The 22,719-nt window shown below is 38.7% G+C and overlaps 3 protein-coding genes across 6 annotated transcripts; 2 read left to right on the top strand and 1 right to left on the bottom strand.

Moving 5' to 3' along the window:
* Window positions 1-397: 397 nt before the first annotated feature.
* Window positions 398-8,284, top strand: LOC132703913 (leucyl-cystinyl aminopeptidase-like). The gene is made up of 7 exons (XM_060673441.1): window positions 398-871; window positions 2,385-2,733; window positions 3,362-3,756; window positions 4,683-4,844; window positions 5,162-5,256; window positions 5,311-5,430; window positions 7,909-8,284. Exons 1-7 carry the CDS (start codon window positions 655-657, stop codon window positions 8,251-8,253), a joined length of 1,683 nt encoding a protein of 560 aa, XP_060529424.1. The 5' UTR covers window positions 398-654; the 3' UTR covers window positions 8,254-8,284.
* A 27-nt stretch (window positions 8,285-8,311) lies between these two features.
* LOC132703914 (uncharacterized) lies at window positions 8,312-10,394 on the top strand. Of its 2 annotated transcripts, XM_060673443.1 has the most exons (5): window positions 8,313-8,649; window positions 8,708-8,826; window positions 9,931-10,122; window positions 10,180-10,252; window positions 10,304-10,394. In XM_060673443.1, exons 2-5 carry the CDS (start codon window positions 8,761-8,763, stop codon window positions 10,384-10,386), a joined length of 414 nt encoding a protein of 137 aa, XP_060529426.1. In that variant the 5' UTR covers window positions 8,313-8,649; window positions 8,708-8,760; the 3' UTR covers window positions 10,387-10,394. The 2 variants fall into 2 exon arrangements, with proteins under 2 accessions (XP_060529425.1, XP_060529426.1); XM_060673442.1 differs by having other exon boundaries at window positions 8,312-8,826.
* A 2,572-nt stretch (window positions 10,395-12,966) lies between these two features.
* On the bottom strand, window positions 12,967-22,715 carry LOC132704051 (uncharacterized). Of its 3 annotated transcripts, none has more exons than XM_060673693.1 (8): window positions 21,967-22,715; window positions 21,022-21,174; window positions 20,149-20,340; window positions 19,498-19,620; window positions 18,221-18,337; window positions 17,098-17,292; window positions 15,675-16,172; window positions 12,967-15,090 (listed from the first exon to the last, which is right to left on the bottom strand). In XM_060673693.1, exons 2-8 carry the CDS (start codon window positions 21,170-21,172, stop codon window positions 14,279-14,281), a joined length of 2,088 nt encoding a protein of 695 aa, XP_060529676.1. In that variant the 5' UTR covers window positions 21,173-21,174; window positions 21,967-22,715; the 3' UTR covers window positions 12,967-14,278. The 3 variants fall into 3 exon arrangements, with proteins under 3 accessions (XP_060529676.1, XP_060529678.1, XP_060529677.1); XM_060673695.1 differs by having other exon boundaries at window positions 20,149-20,334; XM_060673694.1 differs by having other exon boundaries at window positions 22,112-22,715.
* Between the last annotated feature and the right edge of the window lie 4 nt (window positions 22,716-22,719).

Raw genomic sequence — 22,719 nt, 5'->3', positions numbered from 1 at the left:
TCATACAACTACTACACACTCAACATTACCCTCTCCGTCTGGAAGCCTATATATAGGTTAGTGTAGTGGTAGTGTAGGTTAGGTTTCTGTTTTTCAGCTACAGGGTTCCCATTTCAGGTTTTATAGGATTGTCCTACATTTTTCCTACTTAATCTTCCCATTCTTTGTTTTCGCCGTTCAAAATTCATTTCGAATAGCTCTTTACAATATTTGACAGCTTCGTTACGTTACGTTACGTTAGACAGCGCCACCTATCTGCGTAATTTGTTCCGAAAATTATAATTCCGACACTTTGCCCGCTGGACGGGTCAGTGCATTGCAGGTAGAACCTTTCTATATAAAAAATATAATTAAAAAAAAATGGCACTTAGGCCCTTTGTTACTTTTACTCCTGTTTGGAATGTACAGCAATTAATATAACTTAAAACAAAAGCTTAAGTCAAATTGACGTTTTGTTTTGATCGGCAAATTATCCGGACGAGTCGTCGTCTTCTACTACGCTACGCGTTAGTGTGCAGGTTTCCAGTTGCAAAATCATTCGGTGCGGTACAACTCCTCAATTATGGAAATAACCTCATTTTTACCTCAGTCAGGCGCCTCAATGCTGTTACAATATGACGTTTTCGCAAACCACGAGTTTACTTCCTAGTTAAAATGCACATTCTGTACATCGACCATTACACGGGCGATCGGGAGCGTTTCTCCCTGAGGACCTCGCACGTTCCCGGGGGATTTACGCCCGATATCGTTTTGACAGGCGCGATTCGATTTCGCCCGTGCCATTTTTCATTCACCGTCGATTCGCGAAAAAGATTTTTCGAAAACATGCGCGTCTCGTCCACCGTACTCCTGTCGCTCGTTTTCCAAATCGGTAAGTACTACCTACGTAATAATTATACAGTAAGTTGCCTTATTTGCACTGAGGAAAAAACTGGTATTTTTGGTACTTTTGTCATGAAATGAAATTTTCCATTTTTGCGGAAAAAAGGGATTTTGTTTCCATCGATCCATATTTATTGCTTCGGCCTATCTACGGCGCAGATTTATTATACAGGATGATCACAAATGACCATCAAAGAAATGTTTTTTCTATTAAAAAAAAAAACCTTTTTTATGGAACACCCTGTATTTAGCACTTTTATTGGATTTGGGTTTTATTATCCTATTCTAAGTTTTGTTTTTAAACGTTAATTACTTAAATTCAATCTAAAATCAACAAGTAATGCAAGTAAATAGAACTTATTACTAATTACAAAACATTTTCTAATGCAGCGTAAATTTTTTTTTAAAAATCGAGTTTCTTTAATTAGAAATGTATATATGTGTCAAAGTATTCGTCGGATCCATAAGAAAAATTCCCAATTTCAGTTTTCAAGTGTAAAAAAAAACTCCCCACCAATTGTAAACCCAAGCATATCTCTTCTTTTTCGAACGTTTTAATAAACAGACGGCCGCGAATACTATGGCCATTCGTCCATTAACTTTACCACCTAACCAAAACTAACTAACTACACAATAGGAAAATTTTTAAAAAACAATAAAACGAAATGTCCAAAACCTCAAAAATCAGGTGTCTACAGGTTGAAATGTGGATCTTGTCCTAAAATTTATATTGGACAAACAGGTAGATCCTTCAAGAAAGGCATTAACGAACATAAAAGAGCGTTTAAAAACAATAGCCTAGACTCTAATTATGCTACACATTTAAACACAGAAAAACACATTTTTGACGACAATTTTGATATTTTACATACAGCCACAAAAAGTAGAAAATTAAATTTATTGGAAGCCACGGAGATTCAAATGTAATGCTTAACGATCAATTAGATTTAAATACCTCTCCTTTATTGCATTTAAATTCTCACATTAATTAAGGTTTCATGGTCATTTTTCGGTATATATAGTAGCAGGTAGTTTGTAAATATTACATTTGACAAAGACACGGTGTTGTCGAAACAATTGTCATGTCAAAATATATAATTTCGTGAAAATCTGTTAGTTCTTATTTATTTTTATTATTTTTGTTCAGGCAGAAACCGATAGGGGGCGCTTGCGCCGCTGTAGGGGATTATGTCAAATTAGGTAAACCGCTATTTTTTTTCACACAAATGACGTTGGCCACAAACCTTCAAATCGTTATTTACTTTACTCACATGTTTTATTAAATATGCTCGCGTGGAAATATCTACGCACTTCAAAATTGAATCCATCTTGCGCGTTACAAAACTCGGCATCTTACGGTTGCCTCTTGTCTCTCTTTTTCGTACGTTTAACAAACAGATGAGTCGGATTACAGTGGCCATTCACCCATTAACACAAAGGATGACACAACCTATGAAAACGCTAGATACTAACTCGTATTTTTGACGGTGCTTTCGGGTCAGTTTCGAGTCGATTCAGGCTGCCGTACGACGTCCGCCCAATACAGTACACGATCACGCTAAAGCCGGACATAGACGCCGGCACGTTCTACGGCGAGTCGGCGATCGACATCGTAGCAGAGAACGACCGAGACGAATTATTGATCCACGCGTGCGGACTGAACGTGACGCACTCGTCCATCGACCGAACGTCGACGATGTTAGCCGAACGAAAAGACGAGATGCTCGCGATCTGGATCGAGAACGGCACCATCACGGCCGGCAACCACACCCTGCGATTCCGATACTTCGGGTTTTTGCGCGAGTCGCTGGGTCTGGTCAAGGCCGCGTACGGAACCAACAACTATTCCGGGTAAGCCGTTATGCAGGGCGCCTCACAACTTGGCGATTAGTCGGAGAGCTAGTAATACATGCTTCATGAAATGTTTGATGCATCTCAAGTCCAGTATCTATAATATAAACAGCCAAAGTACCTGTGTTGGCTTAGTCCAATTCGGGACATCATTTACACCAGAAAAAAGTGTTTTTGTCATTTTTCGGTATATATAGTGGCAGGTAGTTTGTAAATATTACATTTGATAAAGACACTGTGTTGTCGAAACAATTGTCATGTAAATATATATAATTTCGTGAAAATCTGAACTTTTAGTTCTTATTTATTTTGATAAATGGATTTTAATCAAGTAAAAGCCGCCTCAGTTCAACTGTCAAATATTAGATATTCTTTCAGAGTTTAGTTCAAATATTATACATACCTACATTTTTTTTATATTTACAATAGAAAAAAAAAGCTTATAAAATGACTTTTATTAATTGATATCATTGGGCAGTCCTCCACTTTTACCATCAAAATTGGAAAATACTTGTGCATTTCAAATATCGCCTGCTACTCCAGTGATGACTTCACCAATCCAATAGCTTAATGCCATCATACGCGGTTACCAAATAAATATCAAACATGCCAACATTTCCGTCCGTAGATACCTGGTGGTCAACGATTTCGAGCCGGACGGCGCTAGGTGGGCGTTCCCATGTTTCGACGAGCCTCGCTTCAAGGCCAACTTCGCGATCCGCCTAATCGCTCCTAACGCCACCTACACGGCGTTGTCGAACATGCCCCGTGTGCCCGCCTCCTGGGGCGACACGTACGATTTCGTCACCAGCGTCAAGATGTCTACCTACACGGTGTCCTTCGTTATAACCGATTACCCCCACTACGAGCACGTCGCTACGTTGCCAAATCGAACCGTTCCCGTCAGGATTTACGCGCACAATGCCACCCGCATCAACACGGAGGTCGTTGTCGGGGCGGCCACGGCCGCCATTAAGTTCTACTCCGATTACACCGGCATCGATTACCAACTGCCGAAACTGGGTAAAATAATAATAATTTGGCCATTTTTTAGTTATATAAATGGATTGGATTCAGGAGGACGGTTTTTCTCTTTTTTTTTGTTTTTTTAAATTTTTATTTAATTTTTGAAAATCGTGTCTAGGAGGCTGTGACCCTCATAAACACTATTTACCCGGTCACGTCACGTCCCTAGTGGGAACCCGGTACTTTTTTTGCAACATTTAGAAACTAAAATTTTCACAATACTTTAAAAAATAATCTCACGGGAAGGAAAAAACCAGATAAGTAAATACATTTTTATAAAAACAAAATATTACTTAGGCGGCTTTGCTTCTATTCTATTCTATTTGTTTCTGATATTCGGGGAATGCAGAAAAAACTCTCGACAGCCCCGTGCATTGATATGATAATTTTATTATAAGTGAAGAAATGGAAATCAATGTTGTAAGATAAGTCAACGTAAATCCAGCTGCGTCGCTAAGAGAATTAGAATTACACAACTCAATCTGTGAGGAGAATTTAAAAAAAAATCTTTTAAGTGTAACCTTCATCAACATCATTATGAAGCTGACTTTGTCAGAAGAGTTCGGCCGTTAGATAAACATCATTTGTTTTTAAGAAAAATGTTAAATAAAAAGGTTATAGATAGATGAGACCAAAATTACTGATTTAAAACTAATTTCAAATATACAGGGCGATTCATAAATATGTGGGAAATCAAACATATTTATTAAGTTGAACACCCCGTATATTAAGGCATTGATACTTAATTACCCAATGTAGAATTCCTGTGGTTTATACCGAGTGTTTTCGAATTCGAAACACTGCCAACAATTTTATGAAGTCTGGATTGTTTATGTTAATATATATAATTCTCATAAAAAAATTCCAATAATTACTGACATGTGTAGCTTATTAAACGCTTGGAGACACGAACAATTTTTCAGACATGATCGAGTACAACCAAACCGGCAACACCGCTTCCGAGTACTGGGGACTCATCCACTTCAAGCAGGGCCTGCTGACGTCGGATTTCGACGTCTTCGACGATTGGCAACGTCGCCTCGTGGTTTCGCACGAGTTGGCCCACTTCTGGTTCGGCAATTTGGGTGAGGCTTTATCCCAAATCGTCCTAAATACGACTCAGAACCGGCACTACTATACTACTCACAGCAACGCGTTTTTAAGCAACCAGACAATCAGAATGCGCTTTGGTTTAGACACATGCCGCAAGGTGACGCTTAAGGCGGTTATAGCGACCGTTGTTTAAACGACGGGCAATAGAATGATTCGTAATACTGGTATCCAAGGTTCAGATAAGGCTTCTTTGTTTCTATAAAATATTTTTATGATAATAAAATAGTTTTACGATATAAAATTTGAAGTTTGTCGTAATCTTAAGACTCTTTCATGTTCTTCGAGCCAGTAACGAACGAGTGGTGGGAGGATTTGTGGCTTCAGGAGGGCATGGCGACGTTCATGTCTTACAAATTCATGTCCGAGGTGTACGAGTCGCCCAACGTAAGCGACAAGGAGCGAGCCTTATATCCGCGTAACTTCCGACTTCCGTTCTAGATACACATCGATGTTTTGGAGTTGTTTGTCGTCGAAAAAAGCGGCGCGAAGCCCCTGTTTTATAACCTAACGTCCAGGAACGACACCGAGGACAGGTTCGACAAGGTGGTCTACGAGAAAGTAAGTGCAAACGCCCACAGATCAAAAATCGGCGACGTAAATGGTCACGACTGTAACTTGGCTATTGACTTTTTGATGTGATGGTGGACATAGGTTTAATTATTTAACGAACGTTTATTTTGGTTAGTTTTCACACGAAAGTTTATGCTAAGTAAGGATATTTAAAAGAAAAACAATGGTCGTTTGAAGTCAGACGCCTTAACCGGCATACCAAGAGAAAATCCATCTCTCACTTTACGTGTAGAGCGCTTTCTCCAGAGATCAGACTATGGATGTGATTGTTTGTAAATACAAACTTTAATTCTACATTATTGCAGAATTAAATGATTTATTCATGACGTGATTCATAAGGAAATGTCAATATTTTAGGTACATATTCAGGGCCCAAACATAAAGAAAAAAGTTCATAGTCAAAGTCCGCAAGGCTTTCGCTTTCGAGATACGGGGTGTTTATTTTGAGGTGTACGTAGCGCCCCCTACAAATAGAAGCTATACTAAGATCAAATGCGAATTCGTCATATCAAACCAACCCCGGGAATTCTGGGATGTTAATTTTTTTTCTATTCTATTTTGAAAATGAAGGTCTCACGAATCATCCTGTATGTCACCTAATGGCCTCACTTTTACATGTTTGTCTTTTTTAGTTGTATCTTTGGTCGTATGCTTTATCGAAATTTTCAGTTTTGCACTAAAACTAAATTTTTTTAATTTCCCTTTTGGATTTTTATCTGGCTCTACTCCACGATATGATTACATTCCAGACTTTGAAAGTATGGTGTATGTTTACAGGGTGGTTGCGAGTGAATAAAGAATGTAAATGCTTTTACTCGTCCTCCATTATTCATTCGGCCCAATAAAATTGACACATATTCTAGTACAACTAAAAAGTCCATCGAAAACAATGTATGTAATGGCTAAGCTAAGCTAAGTTAAGCTGAAAGACAGAGTGCCCCATTTAAAGAAACATTAGTTTGATACGTAACATGTTTTTGAAACACCCTGTATATTAAAAAATATTTTTAAATTATGCCCCAGTGTAGTGTACATAAAATCGTAGCAGAAAACCGTTGTCGTGTGAGAGACCGTGTCGTATAGATTGGACCACCCTGTATAGTCAGAATAAGTCGAACCCCTACCTGCATGTGTTATGTGGCGTGATACTTTTGATATCTTGATTGTTGTTGGAAAGTACCAATTGTTTTTCCATAAAATACTTAAAAAAAGATATCTTAAATAGTAGGCTTTGAAAAGATGAAACCGGTGCTAAATGTGACAGAACTACCTTATGGAAGTGTATTCAACACATGGGTTTTAGATTTAAAAAAATTGACAAGTTTTAATGGAATCTTTTAGAATTCGGAAATGGTGACTGGAATATCTAGAAAAAATTAGGATTTACGGAGAACAACAAAGGCCAATTATTTACTTGGATGAAACCTGGTTCGACACTTATGATACCCCGGAAAAGTGTTGGGTTGACTCAACTGATAAGTGTAAAACAAACGTGGCTCTAAAAATGATTGGATTCCAAATGGACTTTCTCTGTCTGCGAGAAATACTAAAGATTCTTCTCTGGATTACCATGAAGACACCCCCGCTGATTTATTTGAAAGTTGGTCTAAAAACAAACTAGTTCCAAACATTCCTCCTAATAGCGTCATTATAATGGACAACGCAAGTTATCACAGTAGACAGTTGACTAAAACCCCTTCCCCATGTGACACAAAAGCAACAATCCAAAACTACATGTATAATAACGACATTTGTTTTCACGAAGATTATACCACAACGCAATTAATTGAGGTTCTACAAAGCTTGAACCTAAAAAAGGAATACGTCTGTGATAATTACGCAAAAAATCTAGGGTATACAGTTTTAAGGCTTCCACCTTACCACCGTATATTTAATCCCATCGAACATGTTTGGCACCGACTGAAATCTGCCATTCGTCGTAACAATGTTTTTCCCCGTGTTAACTCCAATGTCCTCAAACTTATAGAAACCGAAGTTTTTAACATCCCTCCACAAAGTTGGGCAAATTCTGTTAACCATATGGAAAAAGCAGAACAATCGTATATCCACATTGCAAATAATATAGAACAAATAATAATTAGAACAGGCGGTGATAGCGATAGTGATAATAATATATTATGTGAATAATTTTAAGTAATTTAAGTAGGTAATAAAAATAATTTGTAATTTTATTTTAGATTTAAACATAAATAAATAAATATTGTTTAGTATCTTTCCTAACAAAACCCCAAATAATTAAATTCTAAGCAAAGTACGGACCTGTTCGGCTATATTTGATTCTTACAGCTTGCCCGGGTCTGTCCTTGATTCGTATCAGTTAGTCACTTTCTTATATCTATGAAGAGTATGACAGTAGACAAAGTTAATCACGCGGTCCGTTGTAAAGGTACTATATTTCTGGCCGAAGTATACTAATATAGCGTTGGGTTGTTTGTTGGGGTTTAGGCCGCTTTGCTGTTGAAAAATCTGGAATGTTTGGTGGGCCCAGACACATTTAGAAAAAGCGTAATGGAATATTTGGATAAAAACGCGTACGGCACGATTTCAACCGGCCAATTTGTGTCGCTGTTCGAGATCAACTCGGCTCAGCCCCTGGTGAGGGCTTATTTAGAGAGCTTCTTGTGTCAAAGGGGATTCCCCGTTGTAAGTGTGAGAGAGGTCAACGCTACGTGCTACGTCATCACTCAAGATATTTACATCGATGAACACAGGCAAGTTACGTTATTACAAATAATCTATTGTACAGGATGGTTTAAGTTTAAAACTACTCTAAGTTTGGGATTTTTATGAGTGGATTTTTTTCTTTTTTTCTTATTTTAAAAGGAATACCCCGTATATGAAGACACATTTGGAGAACGCGTCACGATACATCCAAAGGCGTGCTTCTATATTCGACACATAGCGAGGGTTTTTTTATTTTGCAATTGCTTTTCAAATTCCAGTAAGTAAATTTTTAAGTAGGCGACGTGTGGTGCAGTGTCGCCACGTTTCGCACGAACAGCAAAAACCGACGCAGGAGGAATCCAGAAGTTTTTTAAAAAATATCTTCAATGGACATGTGTGCCAAATTTTGCCATTTCTTCGACCCCGTATAATACGATAAAAAAACATTCAGTAGGTGGACCGTCCCGGTGTCCTACAGGTTCGACGCGGGCGTCGGCGTCGCGTGGTCGGACGGCGACGCAGGTGTGACAACGTGACTTTTTAAAAATAACCAGCGTGAGACAGAACACACGATTTTTAGTTCACCTCGAGCGCAAAGAGGGCGCCAAGTGGGTTATATTCAACAGCGTCGAGATGCCGGGCCCCTACATAGTCGACTACGGCGACAAGCTGTGGAACGACCTGCTGACGCACATCGACGTAAGTCTGTCGTGACCCGGCGGGGAAAAATTGCACTGTCCGGCAACGCCGCGTTCGGAACTGCGCCGCCGCGCCTTTATCAAATATAAAATATTACATATCCCGATACCATTCTGGCATTATGCAATTAGTCAAGGTTTTTGATCACGTATCGAATAGTATCCCCACTTTAACCATCCGCGAAAAATTCCAGTTTATTCTAGATTGCCATCAAATGAAATTTATTTATTGTGTCTACTAACTAACCAAAAAATAATTTAGAGAGTATCCGTCGAAGCACGCTCTGAAGCTTACTATAATTTTCCCTAGATGGGCTCGTCTCTCTTTTAACTTTACTCGACAATGATTGACCTATTAAAACGTAGATGGCGTTGCAAGTTATCGCACCGAAATATGACAACCTGCCTTTCTTCATTGGCATCTTAACAGTAGTTTTCATTCGCTAACATTCAATCAGATGGTATATTCTTAGTATATCTTATCTTATTCAGCTACGTTGCGAGTAAAAGTATTCTCGAAATCAGGAAAGATGGATTACGTCATAAAGAATACTGAACACTGTATCCTCCAAACTCTTCGTATTAGGGTTAAAGGAAGTTTCCAAACAATTTAACCGAAAGTACAAGGATCTAAATCTGGAATCCTCACCTCACCGACAAAAAACGAAAGCCTTGACCTCTAGACAGGCCAATAAACTCAGAACAACAGAGAGAGTAACAGAGAAACTTGTGTTGGACATCAGCCTTCGAGACAGCACCTGGGCAGGACACATAGCCAGACGAGATCACAAAGGTCGCGTGAAAGAGGCATCGGTAGACCTCCCAGAAGAGGAATGGGCGACGTAAGAGAACCTAGACGAGAAGAAGACGGATAGAGAAGAGTGGAGGAGAATAAAGGAAGACGAAAAAGTAGATGTTCACAAAATTGGTTATGCTGTAATGTGTGTGAGAAATTACTGACTGCTTTAAGGGATCTGTTTTCGTTTATCGATCAATACGACTAGGTTAGCCATTTTTAAATCCGGTTTTGACCGAACAAAACCTCAATTGGGCATCTCATTTCGATAACACCCCGTATGGGCATCGAATCAGAAGTGGGTTTCAGGAATTGGACGGGTCGGAACTGCATGGTCTGGCCGCGAACGCGGGCGTTCTGTATTTGATGCGTCTCGTCGGTTGTGACGTCATCTTCACTCTGCTGGAGAGAGATAGAAGCCTGTTCTCCACGCTGTTCGAGGTCGTCGTGGACATGGCCAGTCGGCTGGTGTGCATGGAGGATCGCTATCGGATATTCGAGGTGCTAGCGCCACCCTCCCCAGTCCCGTAGCTTAAATCCAGTTTTCGTTTTTTGCAGAAGTACGTCAAAACGAAATCCAAATATACCACGGAGCTGCTCGAGTTGCTCAACATCGCGTGCAGAGGAAAAGGTAGTGGTCGAAACTAACCAAAACTCGATCAGCGGGCAATTTGTTTTGCAGAGATCGACGTCGCGAACGGTCACGCGGAGAACTGCGGCAAGTGGATAGAGACGAATTTGGAAAAGTTCGTGAAAAATAAATAACTCCGGAAAAAAATAACCGTTTTCATTTAACCCAGGGATTCGTTCTATCTCGTCCATTCTCCTTATTACGTTCTTCACTTTCGATACACCAGCACTAAACAGTTCGTTGTTACTGCATCCGAGAACATTTTTCATCTCTTCATTGTTCATCACTTCCATGTTGGTGACTTGCTCTACCCACAAAATCCTCAACACGTTTCAAAGGTCTGCAGTCTCTCCATGTCTTAAGACCGTCAGTTCAAAGTTTAGATCTCTGGTGTCAATAACTCCAACTTACGTTTCGTAGATGAGCCTTGAAATGAAGAGTTCAGAGCTTGGTCTTTAGTACAGTTTGCTACAAGATTTTCAATTTTCAAAAGTTTACAAAATGGAGCTTCTACTCATCATTTATGATGATGTTGGCAGAAGAATTGATTACATGCAAGAATCACGTGATTATGTTCGGCAACTGCTGATGAGTTCATTGGTCTTAGTCTTAAGGCTCTTCCATGTTCTTTGAGCCTACTCGAGCCTAGTTGATATGTGAACAATAGAGAAGAGTAGAACTTATTTTCAAATTTTTTTCCGAATTTTCCAAGAGCTACCGATAGCTAAAACCATTTTTAAACAGTAGTAAAATTTTCTAGATCTATGTTATACAAGTTGGACTTTCTGGTCTATCTCTTTACGAATAGTGGTGGGGAGAAATACGATTTTTTTTAAATTATCGGTAACTTCAAAATTGTCACTTTTGTTATAAAGAATCATATCCATGCATTTTTTAAAAAGGACATAACACTAATCTGTAATGTTTTAAAACGCCCTCTAGCGGGCAATTTATTGCCTCACCAAGCAGGACTTTTTAGGAAGGGGCACTTTTTCTTTAAAACTTCCGAAGACGTGTCAATGAAATGTCAAATGACGTATAGGGTTTGACACCCATCTACGGAATTTATTAGATGGACACCCTGTACATATTTGAATTTATTCAAAAACATACATAGTAGCGCCCTCTCGCAACCAGAAAATGAATGATACCCATTTTTCCCCTCTAGCTAAAAAAATAATCAATTTAATAAATATGATAGAAATAAATTTATTGAAATAAAATTTGAAAAAAAAAACGATTTTTTTTACATTTGCGGCTTCCGTTGGTTTTTATTGGACAAAAAAAATCATACAACTTTTACATAAATAGTTTTGTTAAGTTGGTATCTATTTAAGATATCTTAAAGGCCCAAGCAGACTTGCATAAAACGTCCGTTTTCGACATCTGGGATGGGACAGAGGATTAATTAGAAAAAATGAGGCGTCCGCGTAATACTGTCAAGTTTTATTTAATACGATCAGGTAAATGACAAACACGAACCCCGTGCGACGTATACAGGGTGGTTCGCGTCGGGCGCTCTGCTTACGGTGAACCGAATCGACTTTGCCCTTTCCTGTTACATCAAATTCGCGAGTTTTCTTTGAAATTCGACGCGAACCGCCCAATTTCGTCGACAACATTACAAAAATAAATATATTGCACCTCGAGGTGACCCGATACAAGATGGCCGGAACGCGTTCGTTTCTATCGCCCTGTATAGATTAGGTACTACTCTTCGCCAACTGCTATACGAACGAGCTATAATCACGCGACGTAGAAACGTATAAAATATGTCGCCCATTCGAGTCTAACACCCGCAACTAGCGGCTCGCTTAATTAGTCTTACTTTACGAGGAAGCCCGATCACAAAACGTGTCAAAACGAATCGGCCATACGCGCATATCCTACGGAGATACAGGGTGCTGAAAGTGATTTATTTTTTTTTTTCTTTTCATATAGGCACGAAAAGTCACATGGTTCTAAGTAAAAAAGTATTATTGCGAATGAATATCGAAAAAGAAAAAAAAATTATAAGAACAAAAAAAACAACCTGTTACCAACTATTGCCAACGAAAATCAAAAATCGGAATATTCTGACGCAAAGAACATGCCGGTATTCTATGGCCGATTCATTTTGAAACACCCTGTACGAGCGGGTCGCCGAGTCTAAGGAGAAGGTAAATATTTGCAATTTCGGGACCATAAATTAATACCCGATTTGGTTCGTTGAGTGTTCGTCGGCTACGTTAAATGTTAACGGCTGCATCGAAGTAAACGTCCCACCTGTCGGTCAAGTTTAAGTAATAAGAACGTTATAACAAATTAAGCACCTATTAAAATGTGCATCGGTAAGTTTGCCAACGCCATTTTTAAAAAACCTTGACATAAAGTCTTTTTAAACAATTTTCCGCAATCTACTGCACCCACCACCAGGTAGCGCTAAGTAATATTTTAGAACTTTTACATTTGAGCAAATTAAATTAACGAGAAACTCTTCATTCCAGTATTTTTATTTATCCTTGTTTTCTTTTCCATTCTCCGACCCTGCACTATATGTTTTTACGTAATAAATAGATCTAGGTAGATGCCAGGTAGCCCTAAGTAATATTTTAAAACTTTTACAATTGAGCAAATGAAATTAACGAGAAACTCTTCATTCCAGTATTTTTATTTATCCTTGTTTTCTTTTCCATTCTCCGACCCTGCACTATATGTTTTTACGTAATAAATAGATCTAGGTAGATGCCAGGTAGCCCTAAGTAATATTTAAAAACTTTTACATTTCAGTAAATTAAATTACCGAGAGACTTTTCATTCCAGTATTTTTATTTATCCTTGTTTTCTTTTCCATACTCCGACCTTGCACTATATTTTTTTACGTAATAAATAGATCTAGGTAGATACCAGGTAGCCCTAAGTAATATTTTAAAACTTTTACATTTGAGTAAATTAAATTAACGAGAAACTTTTCATTCCAGTATTTTTATTTATCCTTGTTTTCTTTTCCATACTCCGACCTTGCACTATATTTTTTTACGTAATGAATAGATCTAGGTAGATGCCAGGTAGCCCTAAGTAATATTTTAAAACTTTTACATTTGAGTAAATTAAATTAACGAGAAACTTTTCATTCCAGTATTTTTATTTATCCTTATTTTCTTTTCCATACTCTGACCCTGCACTATACGTTTTTACGTAATAAATAAATCTACATAGATACCAGGTAGCCCTAAGTAATATTTTAAAACTTTTACATTTCATTAAATTAAATTAACGAGAAACTCTTGATTCCAGTATTTTTATTGATCCTTATTTTCTTTTCAATACTCCGACCCTGCGCTATATCTCTTTACGTTGTTTATTATTTTTTCGAATTTTACATTGTTACCGAGAACAAAATCCAAAAATCAATTTACTGCACCAAATTCAAATAGCTCTTTTATTAATATAACTAATAACCGTTATCCAAGTTCCTTGAAATCTGACGGTTTTATGTGTAGTGACAAGAGATTAATTACATTCAAATGATGAAAAAAGAAATGTCAGCCACTAACTTTTTTCCTAATTTTATTTTCTTCTTCTTTTCTTTTTTTCGAATTTTACATTGCTATCGAGAACAAAAACCAAAAATCAAATAATTACACCACTTTTTAAATCCAATGGCCAATTTTGAAAATTTCGACGGCTAGCGCCTCAAAAACGAATTATTCGAACGTCATTTCCGGACACCCCCGTACATCTGCCTAGTTTTAATTTCGCTTCTGAATTAATTAATTAATTGAAAGTGAAAAGCGAAGCTTAAGAAATTAATTTTGGTAAACATTTCCTCGTGGTATCGCTGAGGTGGGACATTTACCTCAACGCTCGCCGCAGTTCAAGAAGACGAAGAAAATAAAACCGCCGCTTGTACCCTACGCCGGTATAGGGAGCCCCAACAGATCCACGTCACTCCTCCTTAGCTGAGCCCGCGTACTAGACCTAGCTCTACGCGATAACCTACACAAATTGGCACTTTGCTTGTTACTAGGTACCTGATGGACGCGTTCAAACGAGCTTGAACTTCCAAATGGATATCGGCCTTTGGAACACGGTGACGTGGCCCTGCTCCTTGCCGCCCACGACGTAGACGTATAGCGGCACAGTCGACTCCGCCCCCTTGCCTACGGGCGCTGCCCTCTTCTCCGCACGGCTCGCGCTCAGCGCTCTCGGCTTGTCCGTCGCGCTATTCTCGGCCAGGAGCAAGTTGGACGGCCTGCTGGACCTGCAGCTCCTGTAGACGACCCTGGTGTCCTTGTCTATGATACCGTCGTAGCTCTGCATCTCGAGCGTCTCTTCAGCGTCGTCCCTCTTCCTCGCCGAAGGGTCCACGTAGTTCGGGTTGCAGAACCCGAACGGGCCCTCCCTCTCCTGCGTCCTCCCCCTCTCGTCCGCGGGAGTGTGCACCACGCTGTAGCTGCTGTTGGAAGACAGCCGGTTCACCGTCTCGATACTCGCGTAGTCCGACGTAGACGACTCCTCCCCTTTTTTCGGCGCCTCCTGGTGGTAGACGTCGGCGTATGCGAGGTGCGAGCTATAGCTGTCCCCGCCTCCCGCTGCCGGGTTGACGTAGAGCAGCGGGTTCTCGACGGGACCGACGTACTCGTTCTCCTCTTCGGCGTCGAGGTAGACGAGTTTAGAGGCCTCGACGGGGGTGAGAACGGTCGGCGGGAGGTTGAAGACGCTGAAGTTCGGCACGGAGATCGGATCGCGAGGTATCTTCCTGATGGTAGTGTCGAATTCGACCTTCTTCTTCCGACAATGGTCCTTCGAGTCGTCGTCGATGACGTAGGCGGACTTCGACTTGGTCATGCTCGCGCCTAGGGGAGGCGTAACATGGAAACTTTTAATTATAATAATAATAATAAATAATAAAAGTTACTGACAATAAATTTGGAATGTGATCTAATGATTAGCTTTTAGCATTACTTATCGTATCCACGTTAATACAAGGCCAATAATGTTGGAATACACTCTAATTATCAGCATTTAGCTTCGATTATCACATCAAATGTTCCTGTGATAATCAAAATCTGTTTCCAAAAAGAATATTAAGGTTTTCAATCATCATTACCGTCAATCTGATGATCTGAGAAGAGTTGTAAGTCAAACTTATAAAAATGTCCATGCAGTTGCTATTGTTTTTTCACAATCTAAGCGGTTATGATACACATTTTATTTTAAAGCAATATCCATGGTTAATTATTATTATCAGATTTTAGCGTTGCTTATCGCTTTAAATGTTTCTGTAATAACAACTATAATAATAATAATAATAATTCATATATTCATAATCCGAGCGACTATGATGCATATTTCATTGTTGAATCATTAATAGGCTGACTTTCGATCGATCGCAGTTTTGACTTTCGTGATGTTGCAAAAGAAACAGTGACGGGCTTACCTCTCACGAGCGTCGGACACTCGACGACGTCCGTCGTCGCGACGCCGTTTACCTCCTGCTGGGGGCTGCAGGAGTGCTGCCTGAGCAAACTCTCGGTGCTATCCGTCGCTTGACCTCGGTTCAGGATCGTGTAGCTGCACTTGCGCGTGATGTTCAGCTGCGACAGCTTCGTGATCTCCTGCAGGAAACTCTTGGCGCTCTTCTGGTTGTCCGAGTACTGCTGCGCGAGATTACTTCCGTCGACGTAGTTGACTTCGGACGGTTCGAAGACGTAAGTCCTCTCGCTGGGAGCGATCTTGTTGTTGGGCAGGTAAGAGGAGTGCCTGTTGCCCCTGTCGGCGGAGCTGCAAGTCCTCAGACGCACCCTCGCCGACTTGTACTCGACGGAGGTTTTGCAGGAAGTCTGCAGCAGGAGCTCGGACACCGCAAAACTCGCGCATTCCGACCGGGGCCGCGGACGGGGGCCGGCGGTCGGAATCTTCTCCCAAAATTCCAAATCTACACGGTTGGGCATCGAAAAAAACAATCTAACCAAACTAATTTGCCAAAAGCAACATGATTAAAGTTTCATTCAAATATTTTTTAATTTAAAACTCATGAAAATTATGAAAGACAATGTATTTAACTATGACAAATGAGTACAGAAATTGCTGATACTGAAACAGTATGAAATAAAAAAAAAACATTTGAAAAAATCGAAGTACAAAAAAAGACTTACACATCTCTGTATATTACACTGTATAGGGCAGACTAACTGCGTTAATTTAAACAGTAAATCGTAGATACTAATACTAATAGGATACTAGGGACAACGCGAAATAAAAAAGGAGATAGATATATTTTCAAATTTATCCAATATTTAAGACACACTGTATAACGCTGACTTGAATATTTAAATCATGTCATACAAAATATGCTTAAGTTTAATGTTAAAATACAAACATAAAAAATAGTTGGGATTAAACTAGAATTCACAATTTAACTTTTCTTAATTGTGGTCAATCAGACTTTTTAATTTGGTTCCAAATTTTACTAAAATTTTAAGTAACACTTGCGATATGTATGTCAATCCAGCTTATACTTTTTCTTAACGGTCCCAAGACAATTTGCATATAGTAAATAAATTTATAGGGAAAAACAAATTCCGTTTCTTGCGCACCCGTGGGACACTCTGTATACATGAAAATAATTTTACGTTACACATTCCCCTAGACCTTTACGACGGTCCAAATTAACTGAACTGAGGTGGCTTTTACTTGATGAAAATCCATTTATCAAAATAAATAAGAAGTAAAAGTATATATAATTTCGTGAAAATCTGAATTTTTAGTTCTTATTTATTTTGGTCCAAATTAACTTTGTTTTTTCACGTTATCGATACATTCATGGCGGAAATTCAGTCTTATATGCCGACAGTACATACCGAAACTGTACTTCCAGAGTTCGTTCGAGCTCTGCCCACCCCTCTCGCCGCCGAAAATGATCATGGCGGAATGCACTTTGCAACAGGCGTGGCTGTGCAGCGGACCGGGGTTGATTTTGATCTTGATATTGTGCCATGTCTTCTCGCGGATGTTCCACCTCCAGAAATCGTTACGCTCTTGCAGATCGGTCATGCCTGGAACAATCCCCGATGACGGAACGTCGATACGAAACGTCGTACCGCGGGCAAATCTCGTAAAGCACCCAAAACGGCACGTGTGGGGTCACTTTCGGAGATTACCATTTTTTTTTCTGAGGTTATGGCGAAGTGTATTTTGAACGGAGCAGAATGCGAGTCATCAAGTTAATCAAGATTACTTTGTTTAGTTTTTCTTTTTTTTCCATTACTATTTGGAATACTTGTTCACATATTCATACAATTGCGATTGTTTTTTTTTTTTCATAATCTGAGCGGCTACGATACACATTGACACGTTAATGGAACACCAGATAAAGGTACAGACAGTAAATTTGGAATGTACTCTAATAATTAGCTTTTGGTGAATTATTTTTTTGTCTAAGCTGTTAATTTTTCGACGTAGTACAAGAGGAGAAAACCTTAAATACAAAAATTATTACCTGTTTATGTGGGCTATCGTGCCACGCAAAAAAAAAACTTAAAAGCAGTCTTTTAGTTATAGTCAATTTTCATTAATCGATTTCATCGATTTTTCCAAAGCAGCAAGGATGTTACTTTTTCTTCGAGTGCAAAACCAACTTTCTAAAAAGAGACCTTTTTTGCAGAGCAATAAATTCCCTTCAAAGATCAATATTGTTTTTTTTTGTATATTGAGTTGTTTTTTAGTTACAGAATTCCCGAAAAACTAAAGTGCAAATAATTATTTTTATTGATAATCATTGTAATTATAATAAATAAATAATAAATTATTAAATTAATAATATAAATATATATAATATAAAATATATAAATAAATAAATTAAATAAATAAAAAATCATTATCAATTGAGTATTATCTCGCTAATTGCAATATTTAAAAATTTATATTTTTTTAAACTTTGAATGATAATCTGAAAGATTTGCACGCAGCGCGCCCAAGTCTCACCTCCGTAGATCCACATCGATTCGTCGTGAATGACCGCCGAATGTTTGTGCCTCGGCGCAGGAAAATAATCGGCTGATTTTGCGGGCGGAGACCAAAGCAGGTGCCAGGACTCGGTTTCTAAACAAAATTTACGATTATTACGAATATACCACACCCTGTATATACAGAAAGCGAACACCGGAGCTCAACAAACGAACGGATGATATTTTTTTTTCTTCAAATTCTCTCGGGTATTCGGTCTTTCGTATACAAATAATAAAATTCCTTTAAATATTTTTTTATTAGCAAATATATTGGTTAATTTTCTTCTGTTGTCACCCTTTAAGACGTTTTTTTTTTTACGCTATATTGTGCAGTCCGTTTGAATACAAAATACGACAAATTTGATCAAAAATTCACCACCTAATAATTTAATTGTTGAATAATAAGAATATTATTTAAATAATGGCGAATTACACTAAAACTGCAGCAAGTTTCCAATAAAAAACCGCCTATCGAAATTGATTTTTTTATATATTTGTTTATACAGTTTTGGCGCCATTTTAAATAGAAGGATATGTTCTAAACTTTAGATATTTTAATGAAAGTTAGCTGTACTAGGATAGGGTGGAGCAAAAGTAAAAATTTTCATCACTTTTCTAACCAAGACTAACCAAAAACTACTTTTTTTTAGAAACTTCGCCAAAATTTGAGTAAATTTGGTTAAAGTTAGTCAAAAATAAATCGACTTGTAAAGTAATAAAAAATATTATTTCTGAAAACTTGTATCTCAAAAGTTAAGACGTTTAGGACATACGTTCATATGAAGTTTTCTTTTTAAAATGGTCCCAAAAATCATTCAATTAGAAAACACCCTGTATAACAAACTGCCTTCACTTTTTCGCATTCGCTTCGAAACACCGTTTATATTTAAACGGCTATTTTATTACCATCAAACCAGCCAATTGGACTATTTTTTCTTAAAGAAAAAGCACCTTAATTATTAATTTTTAAGTAAGTAAGTACTCTGGCTAAAATATTACGTCCAATTCAAATATCAAAGTGAATGCTACTTTTTCGAAGAAACGACAACGTTGCGTCGCTTAAAATCTGTTAGATAGCTTATGTACACAACTCCGTATAAAAACATTTTGCATCCGACCTATTATGCGACAAAAAACGGAAAAACCTTGGCAGTATTTTTCCGTATTTCTTACGCTTTTCGGTATTAAGTGGCAACATCGCATTTCTCTTAAACGTTACGTATGGTCATGTTATAAACGGTACCCGGAACTTACCGAAATGGAACGCCCACAGATCGCCGCAGGAACCCCGCAGGTCTTGGTACCCGCCGTATATGAGCATGGTTCCGTTGTAAACGAGCGACGTGTGGCCCCGTCTACCGATCGGCGTCGAGACGCCTGGAAACGACGTGTAAACTCACTTTTAATTATTTAACTTGAATTTTAATCAATTTAAAAAAAAACAGATTTTTTTTAAATAACGTTTTTTTAATTAATTCTCACGGATTTGTTTGAAATTTGGCAGCGCCGCTTCCGGTGGTGTTAGGGCAGTCGGGCAACTTAATAAAATGTTTTTCGTCACTAGAATTTTTCTCATATTTTGCTTCGTTTACGAGATAAAAAATAAAAACTTTTTACACTTCTTCTCTTCCTGTACTTCTTCTTATCACTGAAGCAGAAGTAGATCAACCACCAGCCACTCCCGTATTAAAAAAATCATAGTTGTCGCTACTTTTTGATACAAGCGGCAACACCGCAAAACTGAAAACTAAATCCATAGAGTCGAATATCTGTGCGCGCAAATTTTCAGCAACCGGTGGCACCGCGAAACGCCATGTATAAATAAAATGTATTTTACCTAAGAGAACGTTTGACAAAAATGAAATTTTTTCAACGCCCGGTCATAAAAGTTTGCTCGATTCCTACCTTTTTTCGTTCGCAGTTTCTTCCACGTGTTCCCTTTCAGTTCGTAGACCCACAGGGGCGTCTCGGTGCCCGCCGAAAACCCCACTTCGCCGCCGAACACGTAAATGCGGTCTTTGTGAGGCACTGCCGTGTGCTCTTGCAGTATCGGCAGCTTGTCGCCGGAGGGTTTGAGCTGTTTCCATTTGCCTGTAACTGCACGATTTATTCTCGAAAGTTTCGCATCGTTCCCGCTGCGTTTTGAGCGTTCCCCGTGCACACATTTACACCGCGCACTCCTTAAATATTCCCGGCGCATTCGCCCATATTTTTGCAAAATAAATAACGATTTGACACGCGAGAATCGCCACAGAATCGTCGAAATAGTGTCATACGTACGAGCGCCCTCTAGCGGCTTGTATCTCCACATTACAAAAATAGAAAAACAATTGGTGTCACCGTTAGATGGCGCAATAATCATCAATTTTTAATAAAAGCAAGTCTAATCTTTCGATACGTACATTTGTACTTCAATTTTTGTTTACATTTCCAAAGTGACCGTTTTTCACGAAAATAAATACTGTTTAATGTCTATAATTTCAAAAAAGTGATATTTTAAAATTAGACTCCAATTATGAGGTACAAATTTTCAAAAACTAGAAAAATATGCGTTTTCCATTTGAAACAAACAAGTTGACAACTAAAGACATGTTTTAGATAACCATACGCAGCTTAGATAATCCAGACACCTCCACCTGCCTAGCGGTTTCAGATCTGGACCGCCACCTTGTTCATAAAAAAATCAAAGGTTATGTTAGTATCAAGTTTATCCATAGATTCGTATTTCTCTAATTCTAGCAGAAAATAGGTCCATCCTAATGGACATATCTAATATACCTAAATTGTATTTCCAGAAGTCTTTGGTGGGCAGGTTGCCGTTGCGTCCCCCCAAGACGTAGAGGTTCTCACCGATTAGGGTGGCGCTGTGTTTCGCACGTGCCGACGGTGCCTCGTGAGCGGCCTCTTGCGGACCCACGGACATCCACATTCCTAAAAAAATAACCGATACCGCGTCAAATGCCATATATTTTGCAAGTACGCCATAGTTCAAGTCATTGCGCTTGAGTTATTCATAATTTACCTCACCAATTCTTGTACACTGTTAACGTCAATTAATGTGTTTTACACCTGTTATGATAATTATGCAGTTGCATTTATTAGTACATACGAAAATTGTATACCTAATATTCTGATACGCCTAAAGTAAACACTTTGTTGTACCATATAATATTGCTATTGCTACTACTACTAAAAAACTGGCTGTTTTTTATCCCTTAAATTTTTGCTGGGCCAGAGTATTTCACTAACATTATTTTCGGTTTAGTTCAAGAGAAGATGCGAATTTTGTTAACTGCATAAGGACTGCATATAGCAGCTTAGCACCATTGGCGACCATGGTTAAAATTTCCCAATCTACTAAGCACCTAAGCATAAGTTTGGCGTTGTATTTAAGGTTATGTTTCTATTCGTTTTGTTTCGTGGAAATGTTTGTTAAAAAAGGTACGTACAAATCTAGAACAGTTGCCAAAATATGAATATTTCCGTTGCTGTTGCGATTTAAAAGCATGCGACTGGAGGTTAGGAAGAACTACGTTAAATCTAATGTCCAATCACAAATCATACTTTGTAAACAACTTTAAGCGCTCGCTTGCTGTAAAGTTTAACCGTTATAGAAATATAGGTGACATAGGCCGACTTAGACAAGAAAATCGTACAAGAAATTGAGGTTAAGTTTACGCTATCGTGTTTTTATTCAGAATATAAGCGTAAAGTTTCGCTTACGTGTTTCGTGTTGTGTTTACGTGATAGTGCGAAGGCTGTATTAATTAGAGGATTAGTCAGCTGGCTGCTGGTGTCTCTGATACGCGCGAGTACCCTTGAGCTTGGTTTATTTTTCGCGGGAAATGGAACTCGGCGTCCGGTATACCGTAGAGAAAGTCCGACGGTTGTGGTTCTCTCAAACTGGCGCTTCCGGCTCCCGCGCTGCTTTAACGCATCCTCCAGAGATACTACTTCAGACTTCGAGGGTCACGATGTACACCACGCGGTCACAATTCGCACATATTTCCTTTTTTTTATCAATTTTTTCGCGAACCACCACAAAGGACCCGCGTTTCCCGGTCCCGTCGTCGTCCCGGATCGCGTCGCGGCGTCGCCGTCGCTGCGCCGACGTCAGCCATCGCAGTATTGATCGAGATTTGCACGTGCTGCGGCCTCCACTGTCAGACTTTTCGTCTCTTAGAAAACGATACAGGCTAAAGTCTATTTCAGAAAGACATAGAGTAATAAAACCTATGCAAAGCCTGAAATCTAGTGTGGGAGCTCTGTGTTGTTTGTTTGAAGTTTTATTTTAATTTATTTTTAAATAATGAAAAAAAATTGTTTCTTATTGTCATTGTAACTTTTTTATCAGCGTATATTAATCATTATCAAAATTGTTTTCTAAACGCCTTTAACATGCCCTTTCCTATAAATAAAATTACGTAATTAAAGCCAAGAAGATAAATCATCGAATACAGGAAAAATTGTTCCACT

The sequence above is a fragment of the Cylas formicarius genome, unplaced genomic scaffold (genome assembly GCF_029955315.1).
Source record: "Cylas formicarius isolate icCylForm1 unplaced genomic scaffold, icCylForm1.1 PGA_scaffold_6__28_contigs__length_40554024, whole genome shotgun sequence".
In the NCBI taxonomy this organism is placed as follows: Eukaryota; Metazoa; Arthropoda; class Insecta; order Coleoptera; family Brentidae; genus Cylas; species Cylas formicarius.
The sequence above is the reverse complement of the archived record's forward strand: the minus strand, read 5'-3'. Positions and strand labels throughout refer to the sequence as shown.

Excerpts from the sequence above, each read along its gene's own strand:
- LOC132703913 (XM_060673441.1), top strand. The coding sequence starts at position 655 with ATGCACATTCTGTACATCGACCATTACACGGGCGATCGGGAGCGTTTC. Across the intron at positions 872-2,384 it reads GTCGCTCGTTTTCCAAATCG|TTTCGAGTCGATTCAGGCTG; the intron begins GTAAGTACTACC and ends CTTTCGGGTCAG. Across the intron at positions 5,257-5,310 it reads AGGTGTACGAGTCGCCCAAC|ATACACATCGATGTTTTGGA; the intron begins GTAAGCGACAAG and ends CTTCCGTTCTAG.
- LOC132703914 (XM_060673442.1), top strand. The coding sequence starts at position 8,761 with ATGCCGGGCCCCTACATAGTCGACTACGGCGACAAGCTGTGGAACGAC. Across the intron at positions 8,827-9,930 it reads ACCTGCTGACGCACATCGAC|GAATTGGACGGGTCGGAACT; the intron begins GTAAGTCTGTCG and ends AGTGGGTTTCAG. Across the intron at positions 10,253-10,303 it reads CATCGCGTGCAGAGGAAAAG|AGATCGACGTCGCGAACGGT; the intron begins GTAGTGGTCGAA and ends TTTGTTTTGCAG.
- LOC132704051 (XM_060673693.1), bottom strand. The coding sequence starts at position 21,172 with ATGTGGATGTCCGTGGGTCCGCAAGAGGCCGCTCACGAGGCACCGTCG. Across the intron at positions 20,341-21,021 it reads CTTCTGGAAATACAATTTAG|TTACAGGCAAATGGAAACAG; the intron begins GTATATTAGATA and ends TAAATCGTGCAG. Across the intron at positions 17,293-18,220 it reads ATCGATGTGGATCTACGGAG|GCATGACCGATCTGCAAGAG; the intron begins GTGAGACTTGGG and ends GGATTGTTCCAG.